Source organism: Taudactylus pleione, unplaced genomic scaffold (genome assembly GCF_031769625.1).
Source record: "Taudactylus pleione unplaced genomic scaffold, aTauple2 ptg000138l, whole genome shotgun sequence".
NCBI classification, from domain to species: domain Eukaryota; kingdom Metazoa; phylum Chordata; class Amphibia; order Anura; family Myobatrachidae; genus Taudactylus; species Taudactylus pleione.
Genome location: NW_028284540.1, coordinates 16091067 through 16106643, shown reverse-complemented (window position 1 = coordinate 16106643; position 15577 = coordinate 16091067). Strand labels below are relative to the sequence as shown.

At 45.0% G+C, this 15577-nt stretch overlaps 1 protein-coding gene across 2 annotated transcripts in view; it reads left to right on the top strand.

Annotated features, from left to right (window-relative positions):
- Positions 1–15577, top strand: part of IQCB1 (IQ motif containing B1) — a 93389-nt gene that overhangs the window by 56939 nt on the left and 20873 nt on the right. For both annotated transcript variants that reach the window (XM_088473672.1, XM_088473671.1), the window contains exons 10-13: positions 1144–1286; positions 2788–2936; positions 8710–8841; positions 9192–9348. In XM_088473672.1, the coding sequence (XP_088329798.1) occupies positions 1144–1286; positions 2788–2936; positions 8710–8841; positions 9192–9348 (581 nt within the window). The remainder of the gene's footprint in view (positions 1–1143; positions 1287–2787; positions 2937–8709; positions 8842–9191; positions 9349–15577) is intronic.

Genomic DNA, 15577 nt, shown 5'->3' with positions numbered 1-15577 from the left:
TTCAATATCTGCAAATGTATAATCCAGTGGTTCCCAAACTTTTTTGGACCACGGCACCCTAGAGTATCAGCATTGTTTTCACAGCACCCCTAAGCCAAAAGTTTGTTATTGAGAAATTCAGAAATAAATGTAGTAAAGTGAAGTAAACTGTGCTTACCTGTCATACTTAGGTTCAGTTATGTGATGGTAAACGGGTTTCTGCTTCTCTTTGTCCACATATTTACATTACATTGACCATAAATAATTTGATTTGGTGCTAGACCACTAACCTGAGGCACCCCTGCAAGTGTCCCGAGGCACCCCGGGGTGCCACGGCGCACGGTTTGAGAACCACTGGTCTAATATATAATTCAGTAGTGCAGGTAAATTCACTTTTTGTGGAAAAAATTGGAAACTATGTAGTATTGTTATTATAAGTACATTACCAGCAACTTCCTAACTTCTCATATGTAGAAGAGCTAGTTTCATGCATAGAAAAGCATGTGCACCTGCTGGTCATATATAGATCACACCCAAATGTATTTAGTGAGTAACAGCAGACACTAGCTGGGATGTGCGATTAATTATCTACAATACAGCTGAGGTCAAATGAAATATTGACTATATATCAGAATGTCCTTTTATAGCAAATATTTCACACAAAATTGTATAATCATTATATTATAAACAAACCAATATACAGACTTGAAAGTGCTCATAAGAAAGAACTCTATAGAATGTATTATTTTCCCTAGTAAGGGATGTCTCAATAGCAGATACTATAAATAATCAATAATATTCATTTCTTGCTTTAGTTTGATTGTAGAGTAACACTTTTGCCAACATTTTATTCACCCTGTACAGAAGAAAAAACTAAATATTGAATAGAATCATTTTATGCAAGTACTTTAATGGAGTTTTCGATAATTTAATATGTGTTCAACAAACAGTAGATAAGCGTGTCCCCTGGCTCCCCCACATTACTGGAGAGCCAGCTCTCAATGCTTGGGAACGAAGTCCACCCATAATGCTGCAAATCCGGGTAACAAATGCAGGGTAATTGAGAATGATTTTTAAAGGTGCCAGCACACTCTACTCATTAAATGTGTAATCAAATATCGCCTTCCATGGTTTCTGAAATTGATACCTTTCTATCAAATTTAGAGCTAAGCGAGAGCTAGAAGTGAATCAGCAGAAGAGACAGAGAGAGGAAGAACAACTGCGAGAACAGCTGCAGCTGCAGAGACTCCGAGCAATGAGGGAGTTTCGGGAAAAGCAGCTCACTCTCCTGGAAATTGTCCATGCAGGTAAAAACAATGCCCTATGGGTCAATTCAGAGTTTCACGCAAGCCAGCCACAATTACTCACATTGTGTGCGTGGCACTAAATGCGGATATTGGCCCGTATGTTGAGTTGTACGCATCTACGTGATGGCAATACCCCTATCCACATGATTTGTTTCATAGCCGTTATCATTATCTGTGCATACTTACACCAGTCCTATCCTTAGTGCAAAGGAACCAGCACATCTCATCCTAGCCAACAATTCTGTGTATAGGGACCCACTAAACTTAACCTACTTGCAGATGCCCAACTGCATCCATTTAGCCACAAGTGAAAATAAAACTGAGCTGATTATACCCTTTAAAAGAGCGAAAGGTACCCCAACATGTGCAATAAACCTGAGAAAATATGCTGCCACCGCCTCACTAGAAGACACACCAACTTCAATAAAATACCGATCTAAGGGAAAAAGTGTGAGTGGCTTAGGCGCTAAAATCACAGGGAAAATATCCACCATAAAATTCACAACTTCATGTTCTAAACCTCTTTCTTAAAATGAATGTGATAAAATAAACAGGTGGAACGGGTAACCGTTATGAAATTCATTAAACACATGTAAATTACTAAAATTTACAGGACATGAACAACAAAAATTGGCAATTAAATAGTGAACACAATTCAGATGACTTAATAGTGCTCCTGAAATGCAATGGATTGGGAGATCCCCCGGCTTTTCACCATTCAGGAGTTGCAGTGGGCTTATGTTAAAGAGCAAATGGGTCCCATGCTGGAAAACTCAGCACCACCACATTAGGCATATGATGATGGTCCTTAACCAAACGTGCTGGTTAAGGACCATCATCCCTTCAAGCTTAAACTTCGTATGATGCGTTTCGGATTTGTTGTTGTTCATATCCCGTAATTTACATGTTTAATAAATTTAATAACGATTACCCGTTCCACCTGTTTATTTTATCCCATTAATTTTGGGAAAGAGGTTTAGAACATGAAGTTGTGAATTTTATGGTGGATATATCCCCTGTGATTTTATCGCCCATTCCACTCTTTTATAACAGAGATGCTTATAACTCAAATCACTCATAGATGCATGGACTCGGCAGAGGGGTGTGCACACTGGTAAAAATACGCAAAATGCGTCTGCAAAATGTGTTCGTCACGGCAGATATCTGGATACAACTTTCTAATTTCCATGGTATATCCACCTTAGCCAATGCAATACACTTGCTGAAAATGCAGAGCGACAAACACAGGGGGGAGTCTGCCAGTGGGTCTTAATCTGCATCCGTTTCTTAACGTTTTCTAAATTTGTGTATTGTGATCAGTTTACCAAATGTTGGGGATAGTGGAAACACACAGAGGAAATTTGTATTTCATTTAGAAATGCCTTGTAACAGTGTATAAATTAGATGAACAACCTTGGGCTCTACTGCTGTTGGTGAACTACAAATTCCAGCACGCACTCTTTTACATAATGCATATGTACAAATAAGCTGTATTCTGCAGGACAAATGGACAAACACATCCAGGAGTCACAGGAGAAGGCTGCGCTATTAGTACAGAAACACTGGAAGGGATACAAAGCTAGAAGGCAGTTTCATCATCAGAAACAAGCACTTAAACAGTACAAGGCTGCAGTTATCGTTCAGAGGGCGGTGAGTCTACATCAATATCTTTCAATTTTGCCACTGTAACCCACTGTTTGTATTATTCCTTTTTCAATTGCAAGGTTTCTGTTGTGGTTCATTTTAGCCACAAAACACAGCTTCTCAAACATTTTAAATTTCTATGTGTCTTTTATCTTTGCGATGAGAAACTCTCTGTGAATGCTGAAACACTCCATTTTCTCCTCCTTCTTATCAAAAACTAGTGTAGGCATAAATCGTTGTGCATATGTCTATCGGGAATAGGATTGAGATGCCGGCAGGTGTTTAGCCGCCAGTTCAAAACCCGACAGCGGATGCCCGACAGGATCGAGATCCTGACAGGGGCTGGTAAGTACCCTAACCCTCCCCTCTTAGTGCCTAACCCCCCCCCCCCCCCCCCTTACCGCTCCCTATACCTAACCCTACTGGGGGGTGCCAAACCTCTACCTGAGGGTGCCTAACCCTCACCCCTAGGGGTGTCTGACCCTAATCCCTCCCCCCCCCAAAACCGGTATATAATCGTGAAGCCGGCTGCCGGATTCCCGACAGCTGGCTTCCTGACTGCTTTATCCCGGCGTGGGATAAATGACCGGCATCTATATCTAGACGCCTGTCATTTCCCCAACGCCGGGCGCCGCGAGCGGACAGCCACGGGGGGGGTTAGGTTTAGGGCACCCCCGGGGGGACTGAGGGTTAGGCACCCCCCCGGGGGACTTAGGTTTAGGCAGCGGGGAAGGGGGGTTAGGGTTAGACACTTAGAGGGGGGATTAGGGTTAGGCACAGGGGGGAGGTTAGGGTTAGGCACCCCTAAGGAGGGTTAGGGGGGTTAGGTTAGATTAGTTGATACTTGCCTTGCCACGATCGGGATTTCCAGCACTGCCGGGCTCTGCTGTTTTGTCGGGCTGCCGTGATTCAAACTCCCGGCCATGCGGCAGCCGGGATATCATACCGATTCCCCCAAACCTAACTCAGACTCCCTAATCCTAAAGAGCGGCTAATGCTAAATGCGCCCCAGACTTACCTTCGTTCAGGGGTGGCGTCCTCGGCGTTCCGGCGTCTGGATTATGTTAGGCATCTCTATTTCAACGTCTATTATAAATCCCTAGCCGGCATTCCGTTGTTGGGATTGTGACCAGCGGCCTTGCGGCTAATTACCCACGCCGGCCAATTCAATTGGCAGGGTTTACCCTGTGGAGCTGCAAGGAAAATTCTGTAATAAAAGGAACCAGGTGGGGTATAACACATGGGGAAATACAATGGTTCAACATTTTTCCACAGAATCAATGGGTGTGCGTAAGTAACCTGCAGATTTATTGAATAGATCTGCGTATGAAACCCAGAGCTTTTCCCCACGTGCCAAACCCAGCTGCTAATTAGATTCCCCCCATAATATTGTAACAGTGTTGCTTTATCTAGCTTCCAAAAGAAGGCCCAGCTTGAAGGGGACAGGGACTGAGGAGGAAGGGACAAATTGTAAATATAGCTGCTACATTAGTGTGGTGGCAAATGCCGGTTTCCAACACAAAGATGGACTGTAAGACAAAAGGCAAGATTTTCCCACATGTAGTGGCGTATCTAGGGGGGGAGTCGTGCGGGGCAAGTGCCCTGGGCGCTGTAGGACCCAGCGGTACGGGAGGTGCAGCCGTCCGCCGTCCAGGGCAGTGCAGTCTGCGGCACTGCAAACTAAAACACACCGCCAGTTCTCCCATAGTGCTGAGCAGGACCGGAGGAACGGATGGCCTCGGGGACGAAGGAGTGCTACTACAGGGGGCATTGCATAAGGGGCACTGCTACTGGGGGCATTGCATAAGGGGCACTACTAGTGGGGGGGCATTAAGGTGCATATGAAATGGAAAGCAATGTTCCCAGAGTGACGAGAAATGGTGGTCTTATGTTGACACACTCCATTTTTCAGTGGCCACTCCCCTTGTGTCATGAAGCCATACCCACTTTTTCGGGTGCGCACCAATGGCGCAGGGGGGAGGTTTCTAGGACTCCGTATTTCATCTTGCCCTGGGTTCCAAATGCCCTAGTTACACCACTGCCCACATGTAACCTTACCCAGAATACCATTAAAGAAATAAACTGCTGCAATAAAGATAAAATTTATGTTGCATTCTCAAATCCTTGATTTATTAAAAACAATATGTTACTTTGTTAATAAACACTTTAAGCTGCAAATTGACAGAGCTTTGGATAGGTCGTGATTTGTCCCATAAAGAGCAAAAGTGAGGTGTATGGTTTTACAGAATTTAATATACATCTAATGCCAGCACACAGCATAAAATATACCAGATTCACCTCAATGATAAATTATGTAGATGCTTACAGGACCCTTGGTCCACTCTTGCTGCTAAGGGCTAAAAAGGAAAAAGAAAGACTTAGAAAATTGATATATAGTAGTAGAACAGTGGATAATTTGGATCTCTTTATTGCCACAGTGTTTATAGTTACAACAATTTTAAAAATGTCTAAATAAGGTAACATAGACCAACTAGCACAATAACAATAGCAATAATTCCTCTAGCATAGTTATGGTGTTATTCATTTATCAGCGGTGTTCGGTTGTGCACATCACTTTATGGTACGTAATATATCAGATTTTCTATGCACCTCTATAAGGTACGAGGTTGGTGGTCACCAGGGTCTGGCACCTTACATCCATTGGTGGTAATTCAATATACCTCTAAGAATAATGTGTGGAACCTCACTGGACTCCAATGTTCCAAGGCTCTAGTAAAATAGAGGGCCTGATTCAGACCCGCTCGCGAGCGCACAGCGCTCGCAAGCTGGTCGATGGTCCCCCACTGTGCATGCGCTAGGCCCAGCCAGCGACAGTCGCTCCGTCGCTATACGGTCTCGCACCAAACGGGGTGGCTGTCGATTGTGATTGACAGCTCGCCCCGTTTTGGAGGCGGGTAGGGGGGGTGGCTGGCCAAACGGAGGCTTTCCCGAAGGAACGCCTGCCGTTTGGGGGCGGCCTCAGTAGTGAGCATCCGGCTCTATTAGAGTGGGGCTTGCGATGGACAACCATCATGACCATCACTTGGCCGCTTGCTTAGCGAGCGGCCAGGAGGCCGGTTCAAAAAAAAAAAATGCAGCCCTGATTCGGAGCGAGCGCTCTGAAAGAACATCCGGCTCTGAATCAGGCCCAGAGTTCGTAAACTGCAGTCATGGTTTAACCATGGTTTAACAGCCCATTTAAATACCCAATATAAAGTAATTCTTACAATTGCATTCTTAGAGTAGCATCAAACATTCAGCAGTTAAATGGCATGGATTCATGTGTGTTGAGCACATCCTTCATTACTGAACAGCCTCAATTTTTTTTTATTGATTTTAATGTATATTTGCAGTGAATTTATTGTAGAAGAAAAAATGCTTACAATTCAGGTGCCAGGGTTCTGAAGTATCTTAGTTTAAAGTCAAGGCTGGATTAATGCTATGAGGGGGGCCTGAGGCACTTCATACAGGTGGGCCCTATTACAGAGGTGGGCAGATGAAAACTAACTCTTATACTTATACCCCCATAATATTACTGCACCCCCACCCCACCACCCAGATGGCAGTAATATACCCCCATAATATTACTGCACCCCCATCCCACCACACAGATGGCAGTGATATACACCCATAATATTACTGCACCCCCCCATCCCACCACCCAGATGGCAGTAATATACCCCCATAATATTACTGCACCCCCATCCCACCACACAGATGGCAGTGAAATACACCCATAATATTACTGCACCCCCCCATCCCACCACCCAGATGGCAGTAATATACCGCCCATAATATTACAGCACCCCCACCACCCAGATGGCAGTAATATACACCCATAATATTACTGCACCCCCCCATCCCACCACCCAGATGGCAGTAATATAGCCCCATAATATTACTTTGTCGCAGCTGCTGCTGCAGATCCATCCACCTCTGAATCACTATTAGGCCCAGTATTACTACAGCACCACCCAGATGGCAGTAATATACACCCATAATATTACTGCACCCCCCCATCCCACCACCCAGATGGCAGTAATATACACCCATAATATTACTGCACCCCCCCATCCCACCACCCAGATGGCAGTAATATACACCCATAATATTACTGCACCCCCCCATCCCACCACCCAGATGGCAGTAATATACACCCATAATATTACTGCACCCCCCCATCCCACCACCCAGATGGCAGTAATATACCCCCATAATATTACTTTGTCGCAGCTGCTGCTGCAGATCCATCCACCTCTGAATCACTATTAGGCCCAGTATTACTACAGCACCACCCAGATGGCAGTAATATACCCCCCATAATATTACTGCACCCCACCAACCAGATGGCAGTAATATACCCCCATAATATTACTGCACCCCCACCCCACCACCCAGATGGCAGTAATATACTGAGGCAAAGGGGTGGTTTCTCAGCCGGGAGGGCTCTGAGGCTTCTTTACTGCAGCGCAGCCCCCGCAGTGCACACTGCATACAGTGCATAGAGTACTGCTCAACGCACAGCAGCAGCAGTGCTGGACCTGACCACAAAGTTTTCTACAGGTCCAGGGGGGCCCCTTGTGAGAGGGGGGCCCGGGGTTATTTTGCCCCCCCCTTAATCTGGCTCTGTATAAAGTCATTCATGTAGCATTAGTAAAGAGTGTTGTGTGCCATTCAGTTCCTGTATATAGAGCTGTATATGATTTTTTGTAATTTGCACCATCACCACAGTTCAGTGTTCTGTTTTATTTTTAATGCTCTGTGGTTCTTCTTAAAAATCGCACTGTCTTCCAATGCATACATATCATTGGATTTAGTCATTTATTATAGGACCCCTACGAGTATTTTGATTATTCTGGTGTTTACACCTCGCAGTGGTTACCACTGTTACCCAACTAATTTTAAATATTACATTTTTGTTTTTACAGGATTTTTTTGTCAATACTGCAGAGAAAACCAGTGTAAATAATTTTCTTTCCATTTTCTTTTTACCAAGACACCATCCCGCCAAGCTCCTCAGTGCTGCTCCTGTCTTTCTCTGTTTGTCTAGGTAGTAAATGATATGTTGCCTGTCATTACCAAGGGCAGTATTCGTACCCAAGTGTAATTTCTTATATTGTCTGGAAGTATTCTGCGTAGCTTCTAAAGCTTGGTTCCTGGATCCATTACACAGCCGCAGTTGCTGAAGCTATACTGTATGCCTGTCCCCTAACATTACTGATATTTGGCATGCAAATAGTTGAGCTTAGTGATTATGGGATGTGGTTTCTGTAAATAGGAGTATGGCTTAGATGGGTCTGGACATGCGCTGTTACATAGAAGAATGTGACAATTTTGGATCTGAATTGTAATTCTGTAATGTTGGGAGGTATGTTTATTTATGGGAAGCCTTTAGGTAAATGTGGTGACCTCTCACTATATTAGACTAAAGGGGACAGCAGCAAATCTCCCTGGAAAATACAGACTTTTTATACATTTTCCTGTATGTAGAAATGAATGGTGCCCAATCCCTTTTCATTTGTCTGTTGCATTCTATAACCAAGTATCCCTTTCTATACAGGGATATAACTTACAGTATCAAACATATAGAGAAGCAGACCTTTCTCTGTTACATATCATGTACATGGCGTGTGCTGTATATAGTAGAATAAACTGTTTATACCAAGCTTCCTTTAGACACAGCAGCCAGTTACATTCTGTTTTTTTACTCCTTTGCATTTGTGGTTTAAATTGAGTGCTTTAGAACTGTATTTCTGAGTTTGTATTCTCATTTATACAGGTGTTGAGGTTTTTAAACAAACGCAGAAAGATGCGGGAATCGTTATCTCCATGGAAAAAACACTCAGATCTGACCGATGGACAACGATTGCAGCTTCAGCAGAAAGTGGACACTCTCCTCCACCTACACCCGGTCAGGTTCTTATAGATGGAAAATGACAGCAATTTAATTGTTTTCCATTGCTGAGGAAATTAACATTTAATGAAATGTAGTTTGCTATGCATATTATAGTGCCATTCCCACAAAGAGTATTGCTTTATGTTCTATGTAATTTGCTATGTTCATTCCACTAATTAACATAATCTCAAACAAATGCGGGTCTGTAATTGGCACATTAGATTGCAGTCTATGAAAAATATTCCACGGTTACAAGTGTATCATAGATACTTTATAAGATCTATATAGATGTTTCACCTCTGTGAGCCAGAACTGACTTGACAATGGCATATCATTGGGGATTTAGTACTGTTTATTCCTCTCAGGTCCAGCAGATGTCACTAGAGGAAAGCCAGGAGCTGTATGTGAAAGTACAGGAAAATTTGGGACAGTTTCTGCTGAGGAGAAAGCAGGAACAGAGAGGAGATCAACGCAGAGAAGCATTGCTAGCCCAGATCAACACTGATATTAATATGCTGATGGGTATGTTTTCCTTATCAATCTATCCTATTACATTACCAACACCAGTCACTCATTTTGAGACATTCTGCACGTTCAGTATGACACAAGCATATACATTTTTCCAATTGACGCTACACCAAAAATGAACAGAAATAAGCAGCTACAAAAGGGGGTAGGGAGGGGATGGGATATCTGCCAACCCCGAAATTTTGCATATGAACAACAAAGTTAGCAGTGACAATGTTTGCTGTAGCTGATTGGTGTTCAACATCAGAATACTCTAGATTATTTTTTGGATGAATCCATAGAAATTTGAATAAATACCTAAAAAAGGTGGATTGTTATCTATATCTCATTAATGCAAGTCTAGTCAATTGTGGTAGCAACTCCGGGTATATCTATATAATAAATGAGAAGTGTGTGTGTGTGTGTTTATGCACAGCCAGAGTTTTGTACCTAGCTCCACCAAATTTAGCATGGTGATTAGGTTTCTGGCTATGTTTGAAGTTAATCAGGGCCATGGAGATTTGCTCCATGAAAATTGTTGAGTTTATTATAACTCTTTTGATTATCAGTATTCTTATTGAATACTGCTGAGTGTGCACCTGCATTTTCCTTTTTGCTACATAGTACTGAAAGTCTCAGCATGGTAGCACCTCTTATGTTTAAAATTAGAGTGTGCAATCTAGCTCCCCCCCTATTTCATTATGTTCGAAGTTTGTCAGGGCCATAGAGGTCTATATGGTGCCCACCAAGTAGGCTGTGGAGTCTCTGATTTAAAATTTTGGTTTAAGCAAGCTTGCGCAGAATGTCTTCCAGTACCTAAAACTGCACAGATCTGAAGGCGCAGGCCGTACCAGTGGGGGTAAGCAGAGCTCCAACGGAAGAGTAGTGAGTCTGAGGATCAACTATCGCACTGCTCTGACAGTTATGAATTTCCTCCAAGCACATATGCCATGGTCTCTAATGTTGGTCGGTAGAGATTTCTGCTCTGCAATGATTTCTGTTCTGCAGTGATTTCTGAAATCACAGTGATTTAGGAAACTATACTGATTTCTGTCCTGTAAGTCACTCTGTTTCTGATATACCCCTCTGACACTGCAGGTAGGCGTATTCTCTGACTGTTTGGATTTACTCCTAAATTGCATTGTTATCTAGGTGTAAATGACTTCTCCCCCTTTAGTATACCACACCATGTTAGCAAACAGTGGGGTTCTTTTCAGGATCAATGGGATGGGGTTATAGGCCAGGACAATGTAAAAAGTGAAGGCTGCAGATTGTTGGCTAGGTGTAAAACAGTACTTCCAGATCCAAACAGCCAATTTGTTCCAAATCCCTTTGGTACATGACTTTGGAAATAGCATTTTATAGCAATAAGTACCACATCCAGTCCCTGTTTCATAGCAGAAGTTACCAAATTGTGTTTCAGTTTCATTGGTTGAATTTTCACCCTCCCAGCACCCATTAACACTTCCATCCACCATATTAGCTCCCATAAAGATCTTCCTACAGGGCACCCATCAACCTATTCACCCATTAACACCCCACTCACACATACATACAGGCATATAAGCACACATCAATTCTCCTCAGCAGGAAGAAGCCATTCAGCAGCAGCAAGTGTTGGGACAGTTCACATTCTAGCATCTGATCTTAAATGGGTGAACTGGCAAGAAGCAGCACAATATTCATGTTAGCAGCTGCGATAGCACCATTATGGTAGTGCAGCAGGAGTCGTCACGTCCCCTGCATGTATTTCTTATCCGAGCTATGTCCAAGTACGCAGCACCGAATAATAATCCCATCGACCGCCTGAGTTACTCCCCCCCCCCCCCCCCCAACGCCCCCCCCCCACCCCCTGCCAACAGCACGCAACACGCTTCCGTTTTGGGAAACTGAGGCCGTCGCCGCCGCCCCCTCCCCAACCTCAAACAACAACAGACATTGACAGTCTGCTGCAGCTCTGCGTGCGATCACGTAGGACCCGGACCCGTACTGCACATGCGCAGTGAGGTCCGATGCCTACGCAGATTTCCAACCATACTTATAGTGTGGAACCTGTCTGTGAACACAAGATGATAAGGTAGGGATTGAGGTATTATCTTGTGATTGCAAACCTAAAGGAAGTGCAGCGTAAGGCTGGGTACACACTGGCCGACATATCGGCCGTTTTATATATTTTTATATAGATAGATAGAGATATATATATATATATGTGTGTGTGTATATATGTGTGTGTATATATATATATATATATATATATATATATATATATATATATATATATATATATATATATAATTATAATATTTTGTGTGTGTGTATTATATTTTCTTCTTCAGGGTCCATAGGGATAGTGTGGTTGGAGTGATCCAGGCACCAAACAGTCAAGCTTTCAGCTTCCAGGATGCCTCAGTCCTCCTCCACATATACCCTGGCCACAGGCGTTCAGTTGTTTGGTGCGGCAGGATTCAGACACACCTTTGTAACAGGGGACTTGCAGTCCCAAGCTTTTATTTTGTGTTTTATTTTATTTCTATATTTTTGAGTTAGCAGCGCGGTGCATCTGAATTAAGACTCATGCACTGCGACTCCATCTACCTCCACCGGGCTGCAACACCAGTAACTTCTCTGGTGATTACGGCGGGTTACAGCAGAGCTTCCTAGCAGCAATACTGCAGCTTGGACTGCAACCGGACGCACGGAGATGTCAGGTAAGACTATTCCTCGCTTACGGGTAATCGCGTGCAGCAGTCCTTACCTCCGTAGACGCACCTGAAGCCGCTGCAGCCCAGGGTGTCCGCTCCCTCACTAGTCCATTGGGGCCTTATCGTCTGATGCCGGGGATCGGCAGCAGACACTTCTGCTGCCATGAGGCCAGCGTACCCGGCTGCTCCTGACGAAGGTGTGTAGACACACGGAAACGCGTTGAGCCCATACAGCTGATTCTGTGGCATCTGATTTTACAAGCAGCTACCTTTTTTTCTTCAAGAGGACCCAGCACCTAGATCACCTCACAGTCCGATGTCCTCTCCAAACAGGGAGACTCCAACAATCCACAAACAGTGAAGGGGTTTGCATCGGGAGCCACATTTCCCCACTGTTGCTGCGGACACTCACACCTGATACTCCTTCCAACGGGGAGAGTCCGATTCCATTCCCAACTGGTAGGAAGTCTCCATTGAAAGTTATGTCCTTGCTATGAAACTACAAGCACCTGCTCCCAAGTGATCACACGCCGAGCCGGCCGGCCGGCGGCTTTATCAGCAGCTATATACCACTTGGAACGGAGCACTTATCACGGAGAGCTCCCGTGGTGAAAGGGAGATATTCCGATATCCAGTGACAGACAACCATTGGGATATATACAGCGCTACAGAGATTCCTGATCTGCAGATCAGAGACTGTCATTTCCACCAGCATCGGGTGAGCTTATTCCGTGTTGCCATTAACAGCAACATTATATCCAATTGCTGCAATAGTTCATAACTTGCCACAGATACAGCGCATATATTTCAAAGACACATTTTCTATTTTATATATTTTTTCTTTCTGGCAACAATTTAACCAGAAACACTGACTATATTCATTTAACTTGTTTTTTCTACACTAATTATATGTTGTGCATACGTATGCACGTATGCATGTATGACTAGGAATATTGTTTTTACTTAGTTCATTCGTTTTTTTCTTTTTCCTGATATTAATTATATGTTGTGTGTGTGTATGTATGTATGTATGTATTTCCTGGTAGGAACATATATGTGTTCCACATAGGTCTTGAATATTTTTTATACTCATGTATAATATTGTTATATTAAATACTTTTTACTTCACACTATAGTGTGTTTCATAACAAATAGATCCTAGTGTGTTCAATTGAGCGCAGCCAATTTCTTTTATTAGCTTTCGAAGTAATCGCTATTTTCTTCAGTTTTTTTTCTTTGTGGTTGAAGCAGAGGTAGACTCTCCCGGCAGCTCCTCCCCCGATCAAGATGCAGTTCCTTCAAAGGTTTTTGCGCATCTGGGTCGCTCCTCCTACCCGCCTCGTGTATATGAGAAGCTCACAGTCCACTATCGGTGCGCTGTTGTAGCTGTTGGTCTCGGAGGTTTTGGGTCAGTATCCCTGTATCCCATGGGTCAGGTATATAGTGCTCTATATCCTACCAAGCATCATGAGAAATCAAATGATATGCCGGGTTCTTCTCTAGGGTCTAGCACGGGAGAGGAGGACCGTTCTTCTACAGTTGATGTTGAAGGCAGTTAGATCAATCCTAAATATTCAAGGGTGATGAACCGGCTCCTTGAAAGAAGGCTCCAGTGTTTAACACCAGAAGGTGATAAAAGCTTTCCTAAATCTGAACAGCTCACTGAACTTATGGAAGAGACATGGAGTAACCCGGATAAATGGTTGCATGTTACATTAGCATCTTTGTATCCTTTCCCAGCTACTGAATGTACAAAGTGGTAAATCCCTCCTACTATGGAAGCTCATGTGACACATTTAGTCAGGAACGCTACGTTGCCTATTCATCTTCTATTAAAGATCCTACAGATTGGACAATTGAAACATGTCTTAAAGTAGTATTTTCATCATCTGGAGTTGTTACTTAACCAGCTATGGCTGGGGCTTGGGTAGCCAAGGTTGTTGAAGAATGGATGGGGGCATTGGAAGATATGCGACCAAAGAGCAGCTGACCTATTTCTACTTCAGGGTCCACAGGGTGACCTTGGAGGTATAGCTGGATCCTGGATCCTCGGGCACCATGGAGTTAAAGCTTTTAGCTGCTCCCAGGATGCACTTGGGTCCAACCTCCCCTATACCCCGCCCCCGAGCCACAGGCACCTCAGTTTAAGATGGTGCCCGGCCGGAGTCTGGTCACCCTGCGGGGGGGGGGCTGCAGGAGCAGCCCCCTAAAGCTTTTTATTTTAACTTAGTTTAATTTTTTTTACTATAGTTTTTTTCTCCAGAGCGGCAGCGATGGGCTGTCTGTACAGACTCCCACGCTGCCGCTCCTTCTCCCTGCTTGCGCCGCGACGCCAGCACTGAACTGGGGATCGCGGCGGGGGAAGCCAGAGTCTGTACTACCCGGACTCTGGTTTCCCCCGGGACTGCTGTCGGAAGACGCCGGAGAGATTAAGGTAAGCCGCACACCACTGATTAGCGGCGGTGCGCGGGTTCCTTGTAAATGCAGTCCCATGCCCCCGGTCTAGGGGACAGACCGGGGGCGCTAGCAGTGGCGGCGGGCCCCCCTCCAGCTGAGGCATACCCCGCCAGACCACTAGACCACCAGGGTAAATTATGCGGCAAGCGGGATACCAGCAACCCGGGGGTTAAATATGCTAGCCAGGGGAGGAAGCCTTCCCTGTCTAGCGGCTCCTCCCCTCAGCTCAGCGCGCCTTTCAGCACGTAGTCTGGCGTCGCTGAGCTGCAGCTACTCGGCCACTCCTCCTCTGAGGTCTCCAGCGGCCATTTTCTTCAAGTGGCAGCGTGGATACTCTCAGGGAGCAGGCGGACCGGTCCCCCTGTGTACCTCTACCCCGACAAGGACAGTGTACACAGCACTATAGCCCTCCCAGACACTGAATCTGGGAGGTTGATTGTAGTGGAAAGGTGCAGTGAGTATATCTTCCTGCATGGTATGTGACTTTTGCTAGTGCTGCCTGTCTGTGTCTTTTTTCTACTTACTGTCAGTCTATACCTATCCCTTTCCTTCTCCTACAAGCCCTACAGGTGTGCGGGGGAAGGGTGTTTCTACAGACCTCACCTATATAAATCACGTATTTGTGAGGTCCGTCACATACAGTTGTGTGCTACACAGTACCATATTGTGGGCTGTTGTTCAGCACACTGGTGAGTGTGCACGTTTTCTTCCTAAGTCATGTCTGAGGAGGAGATTGAGCACTCCAGGGCTCCGGTATTGTTCTCCTGCAGGCGCTGTTCTGCAGGAGTGGATAGGGAGGATTTGTCACAGGACGGCCGGTGCGGACGGTGCCAGGCGCTCCCTGGTATGTGTAAACCTCCCATGTCGCAGGAGCCACCATGGGCGATGTTTTCCCAGGTGCTGGTGTCCATTGCGGACTGTCTGTCGGTCCCGACTGCCGCCCCTACTAGGGCGTTGCCCCAGCCTGCCATCCCCCATTCCCCGGGTGTCCCACAATTATTGCAGACTCCCCCGGGGTCTCAGCCTGTTGGTCCCTATGCGGGGTTGCCAATGTATATTCAGTCCACCCCTGTGGCACAGCAGGC